Source organism: Nilaparvata lugens, chromosome 2 (assembly GCF_014356525.2).
Source record: "Nilaparvata lugens isolate BPH chromosome 2, ASM1435652v1, whole genome shotgun sequence".
Classification (NCBI taxonomy): domain Eukaryota; kingdom Metazoa; phylum Arthropoda; class Insecta; order Hemiptera; family Delphacidae; genus Nilaparvata; species Nilaparvata lugens.
This window is the reverse complement of record NC_052505.1, coordinates 71,263,691-71,284,510: the sequence shown is the minus strand read 5'-3', so window position 1 is coordinate 71,284,510 and position 20,820 is coordinate 71,263,691. Positions and strand designations below refer to the sequence as shown.

At 35.1% G+C, this 20,820-nt stretch overlaps 1 protein-coding gene across 1 annotated transcript in view; it reads left to right on the top strand.

The window, feature by feature from the left end:
• LOC111057177 (THAP domain-containing protein 5) overlaps positions 1–10,892 on the top strand; it is a 44,517-nt gene extending 33,625 nt beyond the window's left edge. Inside the window, exons 2-6 of the mRNA XM_022344618.2 lie at positions 2,349–2,472; positions 2,589–2,768; positions 8,480–8,686; positions 9,357–9,511; positions 10,390–10,892. Of these exons, the coding sequence (XP_022200310.2) occupies positions 2,349–2,472; positions 2,589–2,768; positions 8,480–8,686; positions 9,357–9,511; positions 10,390–10,665 (942 nt within the window). The 3' untranslated portion in view covers positions 10,666–10,892. The remainder of the gene's footprint in view (positions 1–2,348; positions 2,473–2,588; positions 2,769–8,479; positions 8,687–9,356; positions 9,512–10,389) is intronic.
• The last annotated feature ends 9,928 nt before the right edge of the window (positions 10,893–20,820 follow it).

Here is a 20,820-nt window from a genome sequence, read left to right as displayed (position 1 = left end):
TAAAATAAGGTTAAAATATAATTTAGGGAATTTAATTGATTGAAACTTCCATAAGAGTATTGTATTAACAAAGCCTGTTATTTTTCAAGTTAATAATATTGATTGAGAATAATCCTTTTGATTTTATTAGTGATGGAAGATAATTATAAATTTTTTTCCTAAAGAAGTATAGAAAGTTTTCAGTTACGTTACATTTGAGTTATTGTTTCTGGAGATATATTATCGTAGAGTATTGCTGAAAGTCAGGAAGATAGCCTTTAAATTGGAATGAAATTTTTAAGATTATGTTCATATTGAGTTTAAGACTCAATTCTATATTTTTCTGACTGTGTTTTCTCATGGCGTTAAGGCTTTTAACTGAACGCTAATTTATTAAGTTATAACAGAACTTTTGAATTATTTGTGAAGAAAGATCCATTAATTCTGATACAAAGAATCAGTAGTTTAAAGATAAAAATCTATATAAAATGAGGATTCAAATAGAATGAGAGAATTTAATTAATTGTAATCAATAGATAACTCCTGTTTTAGCTTTTGATGAATTGTAGGAAGAGTTAGAAATTAATGCTGTAATATATTTATTTACAGCGGTTCATGTGTGTCCCCAAACCAACTTCATGTACTACCACCACTTTGGTTCCGCAATTTTATGTAACACCGCTTCAAGACACCCGTTCAGACGACAGGTCTAGGGACGTAAGAGGACGTCGCCGTCAAGCCAAATTCAACCGGTAAAAGTTCACCGCCAAAAACAAGGTACTGTAACCCCGACGATAAAGCAACGTACAGACCAACGAAAGTGCAGTGTAGTGAAACAAAGGTTCATTCGAGAATGTCAATCAAAAGTGGGGATTCAAAATTATTATGAAATGGGTTATATGGGTTACTATCGACGAAATTTGGGTTCAACGGGCTTTTCTTTCTTGAGTAATTTCATGTTGAAATTAATTTGTTATTTTATGACTGATATTGTTTGGTTTTGTGACGTATTGCTATCTAAACGAAGGATAGTAATGCGCCCCCAAATCAGATGAAGAATGTCAACAAAGTAACATGAAATTGTTGTTTCTGTTGTTCGCTTTTAGTTGCCAATGTTTATTGAAGCTGTTTGTATTTTTCAATTATTTCAAATTGTAGTGTTATTCTATAGTATAAACCTATTAAATCAGGCATGGCAAGATTAATTGAAGTTTTCTTGACTCTAGCCCGTTCACCTGCATGAATTAGGTATAGACTCAGGTATTTTCTAGATGTGTCTGCCTATTTCTAAATTCTAAATTTTATTCAAAATTATCTTCTTTATCATCTTTTAAAAAGGTCAGGCACAATGGGAAGTTCAATATACAAATGCTTGGTTTGAACTGCTTTTTGCCCATCAATGGTTTAAACCGTGGATCCGTATGCTGATTCCATCTTTATCCAGTAAACGCCGTTTAAATTGGATCAAAAGTAAACGCCCCAATTTGGTCGTTTAAACTGGCAATATGCGTAGTCACAGTTATCTTCAAAGTAGACCTTATATTGACCACTATAGTTACACACGAATTAAGAAGTATAGCAGCTATAAAATTACCCACAGTGATTCCCTCATATCCAAGATGCCATAAATTTGGATTCATTTCAGTTGTCAACTCAAAAGGTACTCCAACTTTGAATGAACTGTAGGTGTAAGTTTAGAATTTGCTGATTTGATTTTCCACATTTGTCGACTCCTCAATAGTTTTGTAGCCTAGAATATCAATAAGTGCTTCTATAAGTGCAGAGTCAAATCCTGATAAAAATAGCCAGAACATCGTAGCCTATTATATATTCTTAGTGTTTCATAGATCCATTAATAATTACTTTCCTAACCCAAATCTTCTTACCACCAGTTACATGCTTGGCTCAAGTATTATTATGGATGAAATTATTGTCAACAATCTGAAAAATCTCTTGTGCTGCTACATTATCTATCAGGTCAATGATGACTTATTTTCACGTTATTAGCCAGATTCATTTGAGAATTTTTCCATATTCTGAAACTTAATCACTGATAGCAGTAGCTTACTGGTTGTTGAGTAATTGTCATTGAACCTAGCTGCAATTCCATCAATCAATCAAGAATTTTATCTAGTTCAACACAATATACACAAAAGAAATCAAAATACAAACAACACAATCAATAATTAAATTTCTAATAATATACAAAAAAACAGGCTTCATGGTTGGGTGTGCTGAAAAGATGGAAAGGAGGAAATTTTGGGAGGCAATAATTGGATGTGAATTTTTATATACGATAGTAACTTTACTTTGATTCTACTACTTACAGTATCTTTTCCAAGTATTTTAAAATTACTATTCATTTTTAGCATCACTTTGAAGAGTCACAATATGAACTGAAACGTGCAGATGGAAGAAAGTTACTGAAGTGGAATTCTATTCCCACAATCTTCAATGTACCCAAGTATCATCAAGAGATACTCACATTCAAAGGCAAGTGTTTCATGTTTTTAATTATTAAGTCTCTATAATTATAACTTTTATAGGTAATTTGAATAAAATTGACTCATTTCTGTCCGACACAACTGATTATTTGTTTCTATTCTCAGAAGATTCAAATGAGGCCAGTCCAAATGATTTTGATGAAAGGGTTGTTGAATGTGAACAAAATACATTGGAAGATGAAAACGTTGGGTTTTTACAAAAGCCTACCATCCTAAAGCATACCCAGAAGAGCACTCCTGAAGCACCAATGCAAAAAACGTTACCTGTTAAAAAAAGGAAAATTGGTAAGTTTTTATAATTGGGCTTTTTTTGGTTACATATAGTTGACCTCCACATCACCCCTTACAGCCAACCTGTTCCACCACATGGCGCCAAGTGACTGAATAAATATGCTTAGGCAAATTTTACGTGCAATGGAACGGCTTCAGCCTTTGTGTATTGCAACTGTCAAAGTAATATATCCAGAGTATGGAAATGCTTTATTCAAAAGTATGATGAAAAAGGTTTTTCAATCCTGATCACGTAGGAATTTCATTCTCTTTTTTAATAATTTGGAGGCTTCAAAAAATCTTTTCTATTTCACAAGGGGTTACCAATTGCAATGGTACACCTCTCTAGTGTTGATTTATAGCTTCTTACTTAGGAACGGAACTGATGATAATTTCTCAAATTGCGCATTGGCAAAACAATACCAATTCCTTGATTGCCAATATTCAGGTGTCCGTGCAGGCAATGATACAAAAATAAAGCATAAAATTTCTTTCTCTGCCATTCCAGTGAGTCCAAGATTGTTTCCTGACAAAACTGGTTGTAAGAAAGATGCTGCAGATCTGGTTGGAGGCGCTTCAGTATTCGACGCACAAATCTCCTCTGAACTGATTCGATCTTCTTGGTAGTGCATAGTCTCTCCCCATTCAAAATCACTGATGTATATTGTAGGTGGCTCCGAACTAGTGAGGTGAAAAGTGTTTTTACCGTTGTAGGGTATCGGAAGTCTCTATCTATCCACCTAACCATGCCCAGCTGTCGTCTTGCCTTTGCAACAATGTTGTCTACATGAGTCATGAAATGAAGCTTGTTGCCAAATGTAACTCTAAGATCCACTATACTGTTGACACGCTGTATCTCAACATCAGAAACTTTGTACAAGAATCGTGTGGTAATAGTTTTCCTTGAAAAGGTCTTATTCACATTATTGGGCATGTAGTATCTTCTTGAGCATCTGCAAACGTGGTTGATGTCCTTTTGGAGAAACCAGGAGTCATCTCTGGTATTAATTCTCTTGAAAACTTTAAGGTCATCAGCATAAATTAGTGCCTCGCATTCCAGATTGTTGACAACATCATTAATGAAGATATTGAAAAGCAAAGGGCCAAGATTGGACCCATGTGGAACCCCTGATGTTGTCACAAAAGTTTTTGATGCACTGCCATTGAATCTGACATGAAATGTCCTGTTCTCAAGATATGAGGAAATCCACTTGACAAGTACTGCATTAAATTCAATAATGGATAGTTTGCTGAGCGAAATTTTGTGTGGCATCTTATCAAATGCTTTCTCTAGATCAAGATAAATAACATCTACCTGTTCTTGATTTTCCACACATGGTCCCACATATGACAGGAAATTAGCCAGGTTTGAGATGGTGGACTTCGCTGACATGAATCCATGCTGTGCCTCATCTATTCTATTCTTCACATTATTGAAGTCGCCTTTGTAAAATAATAAATAATATAAATAAAAAATAAAGATGTGTTTATGGAGAATCCTCTCCATAATCTTGGGAAATGGGCTCAACATTGATATTGGTCGAAAATCTTTCATATCATTTGATCTCGATTTTTTGGGGATTGGAACAACTACTGAGTGCTTCGACACATCTGGGAAAATTCCCAGTGATAGACTTTTCCCAATAATGGTTATGAGCATGGGAGAGATAAGGTAACTAATCCCTTCACAATGAACACCGGAATTTCATCAGATCCTGGAGATGATTGGTTGTTCAACAGGTTGATCTGTTCAAGAACAGATTTCTCTGCGACATCCGGAATTCCAAATGATGTGTTGGTGTTATCAACGCCATAATGAATAACAGTATTGGATTGTTTCTGATTGAGTGAGGTGGAATAAATTCCAACTGCTCGCTGATCTCATGAGGTTGTGAAATGATGGTCCCATCCATTGATATGGAGGTGGGACAGCTATTTGACTCAGTTCTGTTCTGCCAGACATATTTCCAGAACTCTTTTGGTGCAGACTGCAAGGTTAGTTCAGTATTATGTAGTATATTAGTAGTATATTCAGTCATCACCATTCTATCTCGTTGCAGTTGGCTTTTCACTTGGGATCGAAGAATTGAGAACTTCCTGTTATCACTTTGAAGTAGACTTTTCTTGTGAACCTTGAAAGCTTTCTTCTTTGCTTTTATTAGCTGAATAAGTCTGAACGAGAACCAGCTTGGGAAGACTCTTTGTACGGGGGTTTGCTTTGAATGCAATTATCCATTGCTTTCTCTATTACATCATTCAGTATTTTTGCAGAGTCATTGGGATCGTCATAGTTCATTATAGCATTTCAGTTCGTATCTCTTCATCATACAACTTCCTATAATCTCCCCTTCTGAAGCAATAGCATTCACTCAAAGCAAATCTTGTTACTGGTCTTTGCCTCTTCACATTCAAAGAAAAGGGAGGATGATACACATCAGGTGCTACAAATGTTGGAGTAGAGTGAGAAACAACTATATATTTTAAATTGCTCATTACCAGATCCAGAACTCGATCATCATTGGCACCTCTGTTATACTGGTCCAGGCAGTTTTCATCGATAAACTGTAGTAAGACTTCAGCTCTTCTCAATGCTTGATAGTGGGCCTGAGGCACCAGTGAATGATCCATCCAATGAACTGCATCTGCATTAAAATCTCCCAATACTAACAAGTCCATCGGCTGTCCCACCAGCAAAGCACTCAACCTTTTTAAATATGTTCTGAAGGACTCTGAATCAAAATTCGGTGGAATATAGTGACAGGAAATTAACAGCTGCTGTCCAGGGGGTCTCAGCTCAATCCATACATCTTCAGAGATGAGATCAAGATCGAACCTTCTTATTGCAGGTATACACTTTGTTACAGCCAGTAGAGAGCCTCCACCTCTAGTTGGACCTGTCAATTCATATTGCCTGTCAGCTCTGAATACATTATAGATGGGTGGGAAAAAAACAGAACTGCTGTGTTGTAGAGCCAGCCATGTCTCCGTTAAAGCAATGATGTCAAAATCACATCCAACATCAGAAGTGAGAAAGGAAGTGCGTCAGCCACTAAAGGTGGCACTTGATGAAGGTCCTATACTTTGTGTAAGTGACCACGGCTTGTTCATCAAGCCGTTTTTCATTAGCTGTTTTCATTAGTTATTGTCTGACATTAGTTATTGTTTTCATTTGATGTTCTCTCCTGTGATAAAACATTTATATCAATTTATTCAAAAATGTGTTTCAATATACGGTAACTAATTTCAAATTGCCGTTAGACCTTTACTTTGATATTAACTTTTACACCTTTAGTGAGTGACATACACCCGTGAGAAATTCAACAGATTTAGTTCTTAAGCCCCTGGTAGAAAATGTCCAGATCTCTCATCATCTGGGATTGATGATGCAGCCCTCTGCTGTATTCTCATGACTAGCCTTCTCAGATTGATTCGCTGTTCGATTGCTCTGCACTGAAGAATCGGCATTATGTAAAAGAGTTCCATAAAATGGTGAAATGATTGCACCTTCTGGCCAGACATCGGGCGAGCAAAGCTCCTTGTAAACATCCTCTGAGACCAAGACATGGAATGAGCTGTATGAGGCTGGAAATCGTAACCGAAGTTTGGCTTTGTACAAGCTACAAAACCAGGTGAAGACATCGTGCCCTTAACTAGATCCTCAATGTCACTGGGTAATGTATCTGGTGCAAAGCGACTGGGAAATAATGTTCTATTTCTCATTTTGTCCTTCCTTGAATAGGCCTCCTATTCCTATTCCTTTCAAATTGTTGTGGATTCCCATTTCTTCTTAAAGTGTCATTGTTTCTGTGTTCAGAATTTCTGTTGTTGATGATGTGGTTCTTGTTGCTGCGTCCGTTGCTACTGTTGTTGCTATTTAACCCTATCCTTCTCTTGCCTGGTTTCTTGTCAACATCGCTCCAAGATTCTGTAGGATCGAGACTGCCGGCATTCATCACCGTCTGTTGAGTTGCTTCAGAAAAAATGGGAGGGATGACAGAAATATCTACATTCGAATTGTTAGAATCCAGAGGTGAGTTCTTCTGAGGATACTGTACGATACTCGGCATGTTGGAGCCGCTGGATCCAGCCAGATCACGTTTCAGCAGAATACTTCTTAATCGAACATTCTTCTCTCTCAATGTTGAAAGCTCAAGCCTCAGAGCTGTAACTTCCGAAGACAAATTGGAAATGAGAGACACATTACTATCTTCCAGATGCTTTATCTGTTGAGAAAAAGAAGCCTCCAAATTACCAAGCATACAATACTCATTATCAGTTCAAGCTTATTATTATTTAATAGAACAATGTCACTATCATTTAAAGTCAAGTTGCGACTAGTCGATAGTAGACTACATGAAGGTGGTCTAATTGGAGTATTGTCGTTTATTAGGATCGACTTGTTCATACAGGCTTGACATTTGAAGCCTGAGTCTTTGTAAAAATTTAGTTCTTCTTCAGTAATCTCTAAACGTGCAACATGTTGTTTCAAACAGGAGAAGAGACTCCTGTCGACCAATGATCACCTTTATGATCAGTTATTGAGACTTCTAAGTCTAATAAAACGAGAACAACAAAACTCTAGTTGAAATCATCATTAGTGTAGGCACAGTGTCGAGGTGTTCAAAATCTGGTGCAAAAATAACAAGTGTCATGAACATTTAATAACACATAAAACATTTATATAAAGCAAGCTATTAATGAATGCAAGGAGTGCTGTAGTGGCATCAAGGTAAATGGAGTTCGAAATCAGATGCTTCGTTTTGCAGACGATATAGCTATAATAGCAGATAATAAAATAAGTTTAGAAAGAGCTCCAACCACCTTGCATGAGATTCTACGAAATAAATATGATATGGAGATAAATCAGATAAAGACAGAAGTAATGGTCTGCTCAAAAGTCCCAGAGAATGTGTACATTAAATTAGATAATCACGCCCTGAAGAAAGGAAAAAGAGAAAGAAGAATCGTACAAGGATGGAATAGAAGACAAAAATAGCCGAAAAATGAAGTAGGTAGCAAATTATCACAGCTGATTACTACTGAGCGAGCAACCACTATCAAAGTTTTAAGAAATGAGAGAACGAGCGATAAGAACTCGGCGAAAAGCGAAAAACAATCTCAACTGTTGAAACAGTACTTCTAATTACTTCGAAAAATCAAATATTTAAAATTATCAACTCTCAACCACAAGCATTCAGCGATTTGAGATTACCATATGAAATTCTGATTACCATATGAGATTAACTGATTAAACTGCTCTATTTCACAAACTTGTAACAGTAGAAAAACACTTAAAAATCCAGAATTGATACGGAGCATTCCGAAGCACGTCAAGCTACTGCAGACTGCTCTGCCAAACAGGCCAGTGCAACTGATACAAATTGTTTCTGTTATATATTAAAAACTGAAAGAGACAATCTATTTCGTTTTAGACCTTTTTTAAAAACTATTCTAGAACCTGGTACGCCATAGTGGAGTAAGTCAATTTCCACACAGAAAACACTAAACATATAGATGACACATTATAAGACATTTTTATTGTAACTAATTATTGTCATTTATCTAATATTTTCTGTAATTGATGTAGTAGTTTTATTTTTTTCGGGAAATAAACATTTATTTATTTATTATTATTTGTTATGAACGTACGGCTTATAGGTAGTTTATTTCAAAAAGTTTATTCACTATTGTTCTTCTCAATTCTGATCTTTTGTCACAATTTTCAGATCATTCAAATGAATTTGATGTAAGGGACATAAAATCTGAACAAAATATATTGGAAGATGAAACCGTTGGGCCTTCACAAAACCATATCCAAGATCACTGCTACATAAAGGGAAGCATAAGAGATCACACCCAAACGAGTATCCTGACGACGATTACTCAACAAACATCAAAGCAAATAACATCACCTGCTGAAAGAAATAATATTGGTACGTAGTCTAATTTTTTATAATTGCGCTTTTATGGTGTGTCATACTGTAACCTATACAAAATATATTTTCTAATGGAGCAAAAATAAAAGAAACTTTTCACTTTAGGCCTTGTTTAAAAATATGGAACAAGTACCGAAGTCTGCTATTTTGTAAAACTGTACAATTATATCTGGAATATTTTTGTGCGTAGCCTAATCCTTCACCTTATTTCCTAAACAATAGAAAAGTAATATTTGCTTCATTAGAAAATCACAACATCAATTTCTATTCATTGATATAGAAAATATATTATCTGCTGTCATCGGATTGGACCTATGGTCAGCGTCATGAGCAGTTGAAGTAATGCAGATAAGTAAGGTCAAGCGCAAATGGTGTGATTGTTTTACAACGACCGTTGCAAACTGGTTTGAGATCGTCAAAAAAGAGTTGCTTCGTTCGCACCTCCCCACCTAAATACATTTTCATGGCTGGAACACAATGTCATTGCAACAGGTTTGCAATGTTGGTAATTTTTAAACAGTCACGCCATGTGCGCTGGGCATAATAGTTTTCTTCTATGACGTTTTATGCATTAAATTATGGACTTTCAATTCTTATTATAGGTCACTCAAAAATGGTTATACTATTTCTGTTCTTAACTATCCTCATTATTTGTCATCATTTACAGAAGATTCAATTGAGATCCGTCCATATGAATTTGAGGAAAGGGACTTTGAATGTGAACCGAATACGTTGGAAGTTGAAAATGTCGAGTCTTCACAAAAACTTACCAGCCAAAAAATGTTGCAGTTGAAAATGAAAAATAAAAAACTTAAAAAACAGGTAATGGAACAGGATATTAATTTGCATAGAAGTTCATAATGGCATTACTGTAGATACTCTGCCCTTTATTATTTATTATTAGTGTATGGCGTATATAGGTCCAAACAATTACATATTCTAAGAAGAATCTGGTCATCAGACCGTTCTCAGGTTGATACAATAATGTAAAGACATTAAATTCTGATATCGACAATGTATCGTCAATGTAGAAAAGTGATTGTGAAGAAACCAAAATAAAATAATTTAAATCGCCTTGGTAGGCACGTCGATTGCAATTTCTGATGACATGCTTCATCGTCTGTCAAGCCTCTCCACAATCACAACCACGGGAGGGTAAACAACCCCAGTCACGGAGAGAAGTCCCACCTTTCCCGTGGCCAGTTCTAACCCTTTTGAGGGCCGTCCAAGTTCGTCTTGGCAGTTAAAATCCAGCCACATTTACTCCAACTAAGTAGCCAAAGCAGATGCTGAGGGGGGTCTTTTCCATCACTCCTCCTCCCAGCTCGCAGAAATTTTCATTGCTCTGCCATGCGCATGGGAGAATGTCAACCGATTACCCAAATCCAGAAGATCCTCATGGATTGGAATTACCCTAAAGTACTCTGCCTTTGATGAGCAATAATGAGTGATGTCAAATTTAGCAGTAGCTCAGTAATTGAGTAGTGAGGAGTGTGATAGAGTAAGTAATGGAGCAGTAATTGTTCAGTAATATTATCAAATTACCTTCCTTCATGATATATTAAGCAGTTTCCAAACGTTTCACCCACTTCTGTAATACAGTGTAATTATTTATGCAATTCACAGTTATATTTTTGAATATATTAAGTTTTATCTTGACAATCTTGTTGAATATAATCACGGATGGTTTTTATTTGCAGATACGGCAGCTCACAGCAAAGCAAGAATCGATGGAGAAGAATCTGAAGTCATTCTTGAATCCAGATCAGATTGAGTTCTTGAAAAGGTTATCCACGACAAATCCATACAAGTGGACCGACGAAACAATCTGCCATGCCTTAAAAGTTAAGAGTGCTGTGGGGAACAAAGGATATGATTTCTTGTTGCAATCGTCATATCCTCTTCCATCAAGAAGAACGTTGTCTAGAAGGATTGAGGGTGCTCAATTTGTTATAATCATGGATCACAAAACATAAAAAATCTTTAACAGTGAACATAGTTGGACTACATTGTAATTGGAATACTGAAGAGGTGGGAAATTATGGTTAAGGAAACTATAGTTTCCAATTTCTGTAAATTATAGTATCCAATTTGATAACTATAGTTTCCTTTTCATGATACAGTATGTAGAATAAATGATTAAATAATGTTGAAATATTCCAAAAATAAGGAACAATTTTGTAATAAAGTATTGATGTGATAAGTGGAAATTTATTGAGAACTATAAAATAATTTGTTCTGATGGATTAATGCACGAGCATAGCGAGTTCTTTAACTAAGTACTCACTGTAGTCAGGTCCACGTTGTAATGCCAGTATTTAATTAACATTGGTGTTGCTATCCTAGTCTATCATTCGACAAAGCTATTCTTCTCTTCTAGCTCCAACCTTGAATGCAAAACCAACAAAAAACTGAAGAGGAGATAATAATTGATACAGAAGTAGGACTACAACATACACACTTTGAAAACCATGATGAACTAAGATATGAAGCCTGTCGCATTTTAAAGATAGAAAACAGAATAAAAGCATCACAAAATCATTCAGAAAACATTACAGCTATAGAAAATTGAGAGAAAAGGCAGAGTAATACAAAATCACATTCTTAAAGGCAGTGTTTGCCCCCCCCCCACTCTCCAAACCAAAATCCACAAACCTGACACAGCAGTTCGCCTAATAGTAAATTCTCAAGGAGCCTCAGCTTACAAATTAGCCAAACACTGAGAGAAATGATAAATATATAAAACTTTCCATATTTGAAAAATACCATTGATTTAATAAAATACAAGAAAATACCCAACATCTTCACCCTTGCATCCTTTGATGTAACAAATCTCTATTCAAATATCCCTACCCAGGTCACCATAAAAATAATTAAAAACACCCTCACTAATCATCTGAACAAATCAATGAAATAATATAAATTCTAAAAACAATAACCACTCAAAACTAAATCATTTTCGTGATGATGTGTAGAAAGAGAATATCTATGATGGCAGCTATCTCAAAAATATTTGTCATCATAGAAAAATCTAAGAAATCGGCTATCATTGACAGTCCAAAAAAGTGTCTGTCAATGATGGGACCATCTTGGATTTTTCTATGATGACAAATATTTTTGAGATTGCCATCACAGATATTCTCTTTCTACACATCATCACGAAGAGATTGATACCATTTTCAAGTCTGTACCTTCAAGGAGTCATGAGTTACACGGTTTTCTAATTGATTAGGTTTGGCATTTATATGGTGAAAAAAGCGTGTTTCCACTGCAAGTAGTAGCCTACTTTTCTCTCTTTTTCCGATGACGCCCCAGCCGTAGAACATGTAGGCCTACATACAGCCTTCAACCACATGTCATTTTGAAGCTTTAGAAAGTTTCTACAACATTGTGCTAATAATATCAGTGCTTCTTCACTGTAAAGACATTCACAGGGTGAAGAAGTAAAATTTTGAAGCTTGAAAATAAGATTTTTAGAGTTTGAAGCTATTTATTAGGCTATATTTAATTAACAATGCACAAATCAAATACATGAATAGAAAAGGATCAACAGGCCTAGCCCAAAACTGTTCCCTTCCCAAATTTTGATAGTAGTAAGTCAGTGTCTAAAAGGTAGGTTATGTTGCTTCACTTTGTTATATTTACCATAGTGTAAGTTCTTGGAATGAAATGAATCTTTCGAGGTACCGGTATTGTAGTATGATTATTTTGGAGCCTCCTGATTGCTGAATTGATCCGATACCTCAACATCAATTAATAGAATTACAGACGATTCCATGAAAATCATTATATTTTTGCCGCTATCTTGTTTTTTCATGATGATTAACATTTTTACTTTCCTTGCCCTATTACGATAGGTAAGGAAAGTATTTCTTTCCGAAAAAAATTAAGGTACCCCAATTTCCAAATTTCTATGTTTCAAGGTCCCCTGAGTCCAAAAAAGTGGTTTTTGGGTATTGGTCTGTATGTGTGTGTGTAAAGGTGCGTACAGATTTTACGCGCCGCGAACATGAGCAATTCACTTTTAATCAGCTGATTATATCTGTATTTTTACAGAAACGGTAAGATACAGATATTAAAAGCTTGGCATCAGCTGATTGAAAGTGAATTGCTCATGTTCGCGGCGCGTAAATCTTGTGCCGGGCACTGTCTTTAATTCAGGCCTTTTCCCAAGTTATAATAGTAAATTTAATACGCAATAGACTAGAGCATTATTGTAAGTGAGTTAGCGAAATAAATTATTTTCTCTCTCTATTATGAACGGCCATGACTTCGAGTTTCCCATGATAGATATTTAAAATTGTGGCCGAGTCGTCGAGGAATGTAGATTATGGAATTATCTCTAAAACTTAGCCTTCTTGTCGCGACATAAAATGCGATAAGTTGGAAAACAGCAAGCATTGAAATTATAACAAACTACCGATTTTGCAGTTACTATTTGGTCCAAAGGCTGTAGAAGCCACGCGACGATAGGTCAAATTGATTCCATTCGCCCAATAGGAGACCTGTTTTTAAATACAGTAGTGGGGATTCCCCAGTCGAGAGACCAGATTACGTTCCGGAGGACACTTGCTAGGAGCACTACGAGAGTAAAGATGTAGTCACTATGTTTCCCCCTTTTTGGGCAGGTTATAAGTTTATTTCAGTAGTTAATGTAGGAGCTAGTTTTATTGTTTATTAATGTCTAAATTTTACTAGTAGTGCCATGTCCTGAAAGGTTTAATTGTGTTTCTTCATCATGTACGAATAATTGTTTCTTCAAATAACCGCTAAGGTACGTAAAATAAGGTTAAAATATAATTTAGGGAATAATTTAAGTGTTATAAATTGATTGAAACTTCCATAAGAGTATTGAATTAATTAAGCCTGTTATTTTTCAAGTTAATAATATTGATTGAGAATAATCCTTTTGATTTTATTAGTGATGGAAGATACTTATAAATTTTTTTCTACAGAAGTATAGAAAGTTTTCAGTTACGTTACATTTGAGTTATTGTTTCTGGAGATATATATCGTAGAGTATTGCTGAAAGTCAGGAAGATAGCATTTAAATTGGAATGAAATTTTTAAGATTATGTTCATATTGAGTTTATGACATTTTATTATTTATTATTAGTGTATGGCGTATATAGGTCCAAACAATTACATATTCTAAGAAGAATCTGGTCATCAGACCGTTCTCAGGTTGATACAATAATGTAAAGACATTAAATTCTGATATCGACAATGTATCGTCAATGTAGAAAAGTGATTGTGAAGAAACCAAAATAAAATAATTTAAATCGCCTTGGTAGGCACGTCGATTGCAATTTCTGATGACATGCTTCATCGTCTGTCAAGCCTCTCCACAATCACAACCACGGGAGGGTAAACAACCCCAGTCACGGAGAGAAGTCCCACCTTTCCCGTGGCCAGTTCTAACCCTTTTGAGGGCCGTCCAAGTTCGTCTTGGCAGTTAAAATCCAGCCACATTTACTCCAACTAAGTAGCCAAAGCAGATGCTGAGGGGGGTCTTTTCCATCACTCCTCCTCCCAGCTCGCAGAAATTTTCATTGCTCTGCCATGCGCATGGGAGGATGTCTTGACTTCAACCGATTACCCAAATCCAGAAGATCCTCATGGATTGGAATTACCCTAAAGTACTCTGCCTTTGATGAGCAATAATGAGTGATGTCAAATTTAGCAGTAGCTCAGTAATTGAGTAGTGAGGAGTGTGATAGAGTAAGTAATGGAGCAGTAATTGTTCAGTAATATTATCAAATTACCTTTCTTCATGATATATTAAGCAGTTTCCAAACGTTTCACCCACTTCTGTAATACAGTGTAATTATTTATGCAATTCACAGTTATATTTTTGAATATATTAAGTTTTATCTTGACAATCTTGTTGAATATAATCACGGATGGTTTTTATTTGCAGATACGGCAGCTCACAGCAAAGCAAGAATCGATGGAGAAGAATCTGAAGTCATTCTTGAATCCAGATCAGATTGAGTTCTTGAAAAGGTTATCCACGACAAATCCATACAAGTGGACCGACGAAACAATCTGCCATGCCTTAAAAGTTAAGAGTGCTGTGGGAACAAAGGATATGATTTCTTGTTGCAATCGTCATATCCTCTTCCATCAAGAAGAACGTTGTCTAGAAGGATTGAGGGTGCTCAATTTTTATAATCATGGATCACAAAACATAAAAAATCTTTAACAGTGAACATAGTTGGACTACATTGTAATTGGAATACTGAAGAGGTGGGAAATTATGGTTAAGGAAACTATAGTTTCCAATTTCTGTACATTATAGTATCCAATTTGATAACTATAGTTTCCTTTCATGATACAGTATGTAGAACAAATAATTTCTCGCAATAAAAATTGTAGAGAATTCAATTCTGAAAGAATTATGTAAGCTGTGTAAACTAAATTTGAATAAAAGTTGAATAAAATGTATTCTTATGTAGTACATTACACCACAAAAATTTGCTGTTTTATGAGGAGAGAACTCATTGGTTGTAGCTGATTGCAAATAGAACATGGATTTTAATAACAGCTGTTCCAAAACAGCTGATTTATTTTTGTTTCAAATAAGAAAATATTTAAAAGAAATTATCAGCTGAAAATTTATTTTCAGAAATATTTTAGCTCACTGTTGAACAAAAAAACAAACTGTAAGTTGGGCCTACTGTAACCGCGCTGTGTTTTTTGTTTAATCTATTAACCAGTTATTTTTAGAATACTCCGAATTAGCTGACATGCATTTAATGTATGGAATGGGACACTACTGTAATAGAAGCAAGACGTTTGTATCAAGAGAACTTTCCTAACCGAGTATGTCCAAGTTCAATGTTTTTGCCACTATTCATCAACGTCTGTCTGAAACAGATTCTTTGATATCCAAAGAGCACATTATTTTATGCAGGCAGACCCCGATCTACTATGACTGCTGTTGAGTTAGAACAAGTTCTTAATGAAATTTATGAACATCCATAGAAGAGCATGAGAGAATTGTCAGTGCAGTTTAATGTCAATCAATCTATTATTTGGAGGATACTAAAAGAGCAACAATTACATCCATACCACCTCCAGAAAGTTCATACTCTATTGCCAGGAGACTGTATTCCCCGTGCTGGTATTTGCCTATGGTTTTTAGTAAAACTTGTTCACCCACACTTTTTAACAACCGTTTTATTTACCGACGAGGCACACTTTACAAGAACAGCTATCGTTAACGTCCACAACCAACATATTTGGGCAGCTGAGAATCCTCATGCCATCAATCCTAATCTTCCACAACATCAGTTTTCAGTAAACATTTGGGCAGGAATCATAGGAGATAATCTACTTTTGTTCGAGCTTCCTCCCAGGCTTAATGGCATAATCTACTAGTCTCTTGGTATAAGTTTGATGTCATTTAGATATGCTACTTTAATATTAAAAAAAACTTTTCACAAAAAACCGAATATTTTATTTGCAATCAGCTACAACTTATGAGTTCTCTCCTCATAAAACAGTAAATTTTTGTGGTGTAATGTACTACATAAAAATACATTTTATTCAACTTTTTTTTAAATTCAGTTCACACAGCTTACACCATTCTTTTCAGAATTAAATTCTCTACAAGTTTTATTGCGAAAAATTATTTGTTTACTGGTCATTGAAGAAAGTTATTTGGGCATCAAACGTAGAAGTCTGTGTTTTTCTACTTAGATTTTTTGCATATTTCAACTTTTTTCTCAAAAACTACTGACACTACAGCTTCCAGACTAGTTTTATTCAATTTTTCAGATATTTTTCCATATGAATCCAGCATAAGTTTTTCAAAAAAAGTCCCCAAACAATTCAGCATCGGTGTATTTCACCAGAGGAATTGAATTCCGGGCGAAATCTTTCACTCTGTATAGCTCGCTAATGAAGCGTTTATGGATATATGTTTATAAGAACTTTTTTTCTTATTTCTACCTCTACTATCACGTATTAAATTATTTTACCATAATTATGAATCACTCTGTATAAAAGCGAAATGGCACTCATAGCACTCACTGACTGACTCACTCACTCGCAGAACTAAAAATCTACCAGACCAAAAACGTTCAAATTTGGTAGGTATGTTCAGTTGGCCCTTTAGAGGCGCACTAAGAAATCTTTTGGCGATATTTTAACTCTAAGGGTGGTTTTTAAGGGTTTAAAGTTCTTTTAGCATGTATATTCTTCTTATTCCAATATCTTAAAATTATAATTGGAATGTCCATACCATAAATGTTAATATAGAACTATAATCTAGAGCGAGTACCTCTTCGAAACAGTTGTTCTGGTAACTAAATTAAAAATTTTGTCAGGTTAGCATTAAGTTCAGTAGACTTTGTTAGGTTGGCACCAAGTTGAAGATTGAAATGCATTTATCCAGGACCTCCTAAAATACCAATCTATCCAGTTAGCCAAAATTAGCGTTTTCTCAGCTTTTCTGCGTTTCCTCACCTTTTTCAATAATTTATGGGAATATATTAAAAAAAATTCAGTACTCAGGTTTAGCTGAGGTGGAAGAATTTTGTTCGCCAAAGATACGCCGATATAGTAACAGGTGTATTTCGAGATCAAATTGACATAATAAGTTCAAATTCGGTACAGAGGCTCCGCTGAGGTCTACATGCAGGCGAGCGAAGCGAGCCCGCTGATCTAATTTTTGTACGATCCAGTCGGGGGTCCAGGGGGCGGAGCCCCCTGGCTAGACGGATATGGCGAGCGAAGCGAGCCTGACGGCTAGTACTAGTATATGTTTACTACCAACACATTTACAGGGCAGAAAGTGAAATATTGTCACCAAAAAAATTAAGTCATGTTTCTAGTTTTTTAAGTTGAATCAATCATGAAAGAACTTGTCCAATGAGACGATTCTATCGAATATTATAGATTGGTTAATTCCAAACACTTTGGTGGTAAAATCAATCTGATATCTCTGACAATAACTGAATAGCAATTTCTGTCATTAATGACGCCATCTTGATTTTTTTCTAGTGTCGAATATTTTCGTTGTTTCCATCAATATCCTTATTCGGCTTTTTGTAACGAAGAGATTGAGGCCATTTGCCTAAAGTAAGTCTCTGCCTTGAGTCTCTATCTTGAAGTAGGCCTAGTCATGAAAAATCGATTTTATAGTTCTAGCTTGTTACCTCATGCGTATGGAAAAACACACCAGAAATCATGCAGGGTTATCTCTGGAGGACGCTGGAGAACACATTTGTTGACGTTCAGTGCATGAAGATACGGTATATAGTTTTAAAGCTGACAAAACGATCTAGATTTCATAAGCTGCGTTTACACTGTGTAACTATGTTATATGTAACAGGTTATAATTATGTAACTTTTGTTAAAAAAATAAGTTATAAAACAAAAGTTTGATTGACAAAAAGGAATTTGTAGCATGTTATGAAACAAAAGAATCAGTTTGTGGGTCTCTACAGTATTATATTACCCAAAGTATGGCCATTGACTGTCACGTGGTACAAATCCGCCGTTAAGATTATAAACAAACTTTATAGTCCTATCTTATTTATTGAAAATTATTTGGAAATATATTGGGATATCACTTCTTTTACCGATTGAGAACGTATTTTGAACTTCCGATGAGTTTAGTATGAAATTTATTAAGGAAAACTGATTATACTTTGATATAGATCAATAAAGTTTATTTAATTAACATTAATAACGCTTGAAACATCAATTTTTCTTCCCTCGGGCGCGCATAGTTAGGGTACACCTCAAGGATCAAAATTTCAAACACTCATAACTTTTGCCACAATGATCGGATGTCATTGTACCACAGCTCATTCTTCTCGGATCGTCAAGGTGGTTCAAAAAAATGCTTCTTGAGAGTATTCATGAACGAAAAATATGAAATTCATCCCTGAGTGTAGATTAACCAGTATTTCAATACACAAAGAAATGACAAATCAGAGCTATGTATCTCGGTAACCCATTATTATAAAAAAGACTTGATCTTGAATTTTAGAATTGAATTTGAATTTTTTCTCCTATTTTAATTGCTGCACACGGAAGGATATGATCGTAATGTAAGATTCGATCGTAAAAAATCAAGAAATCGAAGATACTTTTCTCATAAATTAACGGTCTAGGCAGTGCTATGATAGGGAACAGTGATTGAAGATGAATTTAAAGCAATTATGAGCTCGTAGAGGATGAATTGTCTACAATTTGGATTCAATCATGAGTTTCTAAGATGTATCAGACTCTTGATTAACAGAAAAAACGCGAAAAATGAAAAACTGGAATCGCCATTTTTAAAATTGGTTGTAACTTTCTAATAATACTGGAATCGAGAGTATTCTTAATTGTAGTGGGAAGAGGAAATACTTTTCCACATTTTGAAATTTTATCCGAAGTATTTTACAATAATTATGCAGCTTTGAATATGGAAATTGGTCATTTTTTTATGAATTGAAATACTGTTTAAAGTACAGTCAAGGAGGAATTTTCTATTTTTTGATCGAATTTCACTTATAATGCGCGATTTGGAACCGCCTTGACATGCTGAGAAGAATGAGCTGTGGTACAATGAGATCTGATCATTGTGTCAAAAGTTATGAGTGTTTGAAATTTTGATTCTTGAGGTGTCCTTTTGCGCACCTCTCCACTAAATTAAGAGCATATAACGGGTGATTCTCATGGAACATGATCTAATGAACTTATATCATGGTACGAAATCTGAATGTGATGACAATGGAGTTGCTGATGATGAATGAAGCTAAAACTCAGGTGCTTTCCAAAATACAAGGATCAATGTTGTCAGGTTTACCTGGAATAAATAATAATAATAATACCTGGAAATCTATATAAGATAGAGCCTGTAGAGCACAAAACTACGCTCAGAGAAATCTTGAATTATACATTTAAATGATGACAATCGGAAAATATTGTAGATCAAAATTAATTTTTTTTTCTAATTTTACTTATTTTTGAAAAATTGTAACTCAGTACTCATTGAGGATAGAAAGTTCCGAGTAATCTCATTTTATTAGGAATTTCATAATCTAAATAAAAGGCGGGAGCAAATTTTTCTGATCGATTACAGGATTTGGCGGAAATAACTTAAAACTGGAAAATTAACCGAAAATACAAGGTTTTTGGGCCACTCTGAATCTAGCACAAGGAAATTTATGTACCCAAACAATACATTGAAAATCAGAGCTATAATATAAAATGCAAGAGCCAGTGTATATTTAAAGTACTTTCGTTGCAGAAATAAGTATCATGACTTTAGCATTTAAATGAACAAGTTCAAAAATCTAATCAATTTCAACAAATAAAGCTCTCAAATGCTGTTTTCGATTAAAAAACCTCAACAATTTTCAGGTGGGGGGTCCCCTGGACGACCACCCCAATCGCCCCCCCCCCACAGGTCAGGGTCCTGGATCCGCGCCTGTAAGCAGCTGATGATTCAGCTACTTCCCCCACCACCTATTTCAACTCCATTCTATAACTTGTAACATGTTATAAGTAGTAAAACATTCTTATAACACATGTAACAAAAAGTTATACTTTTTCTTTGATCTTTACCGACTTCGTGCGGGAAAGGAAAAACTTGTTATAAAACACGAAGTTACATGAATTTATAACATTTTTGTTAAAGTTGTTATATAACCAATTATTTATAACAAAGTTACACAGTGTAAACGCAGCTTTAGATTTGAAATTTCTCTGTATTCCTTGTACGAAAAAAGTTATAATGGAAAGAAATTTGAAAAAAAAGTTTGAAAAAACGTTATTTTGGGATTTTGAAGGTTATAACTAATAAAATATGCGTTTTAGAGGAAACTTTTATAGAGCGAAATTTGTAAAGGAAGATTATTAAAATATTTTCGTTAAAAAAACGGTCGAATATCTTGAACGGTTATTGAAATACAAGCGATATAGCAAAACCCCAAAAATTTTGGCCGCCATCATGTTTTCGAGGTCTTTGCCTGTGATTTCGACTAATCATCATCACGATCCTCATTATGCTAGACCTAACAAAGAAATTGAGACATCTTCCACGGCTGTTACCCAAAACTGTTACCCCGACCACGGAGTGCCTTTTTGATGACATTTGCGCCCGCACTCGTAGGTGAAAATAGTGTTCT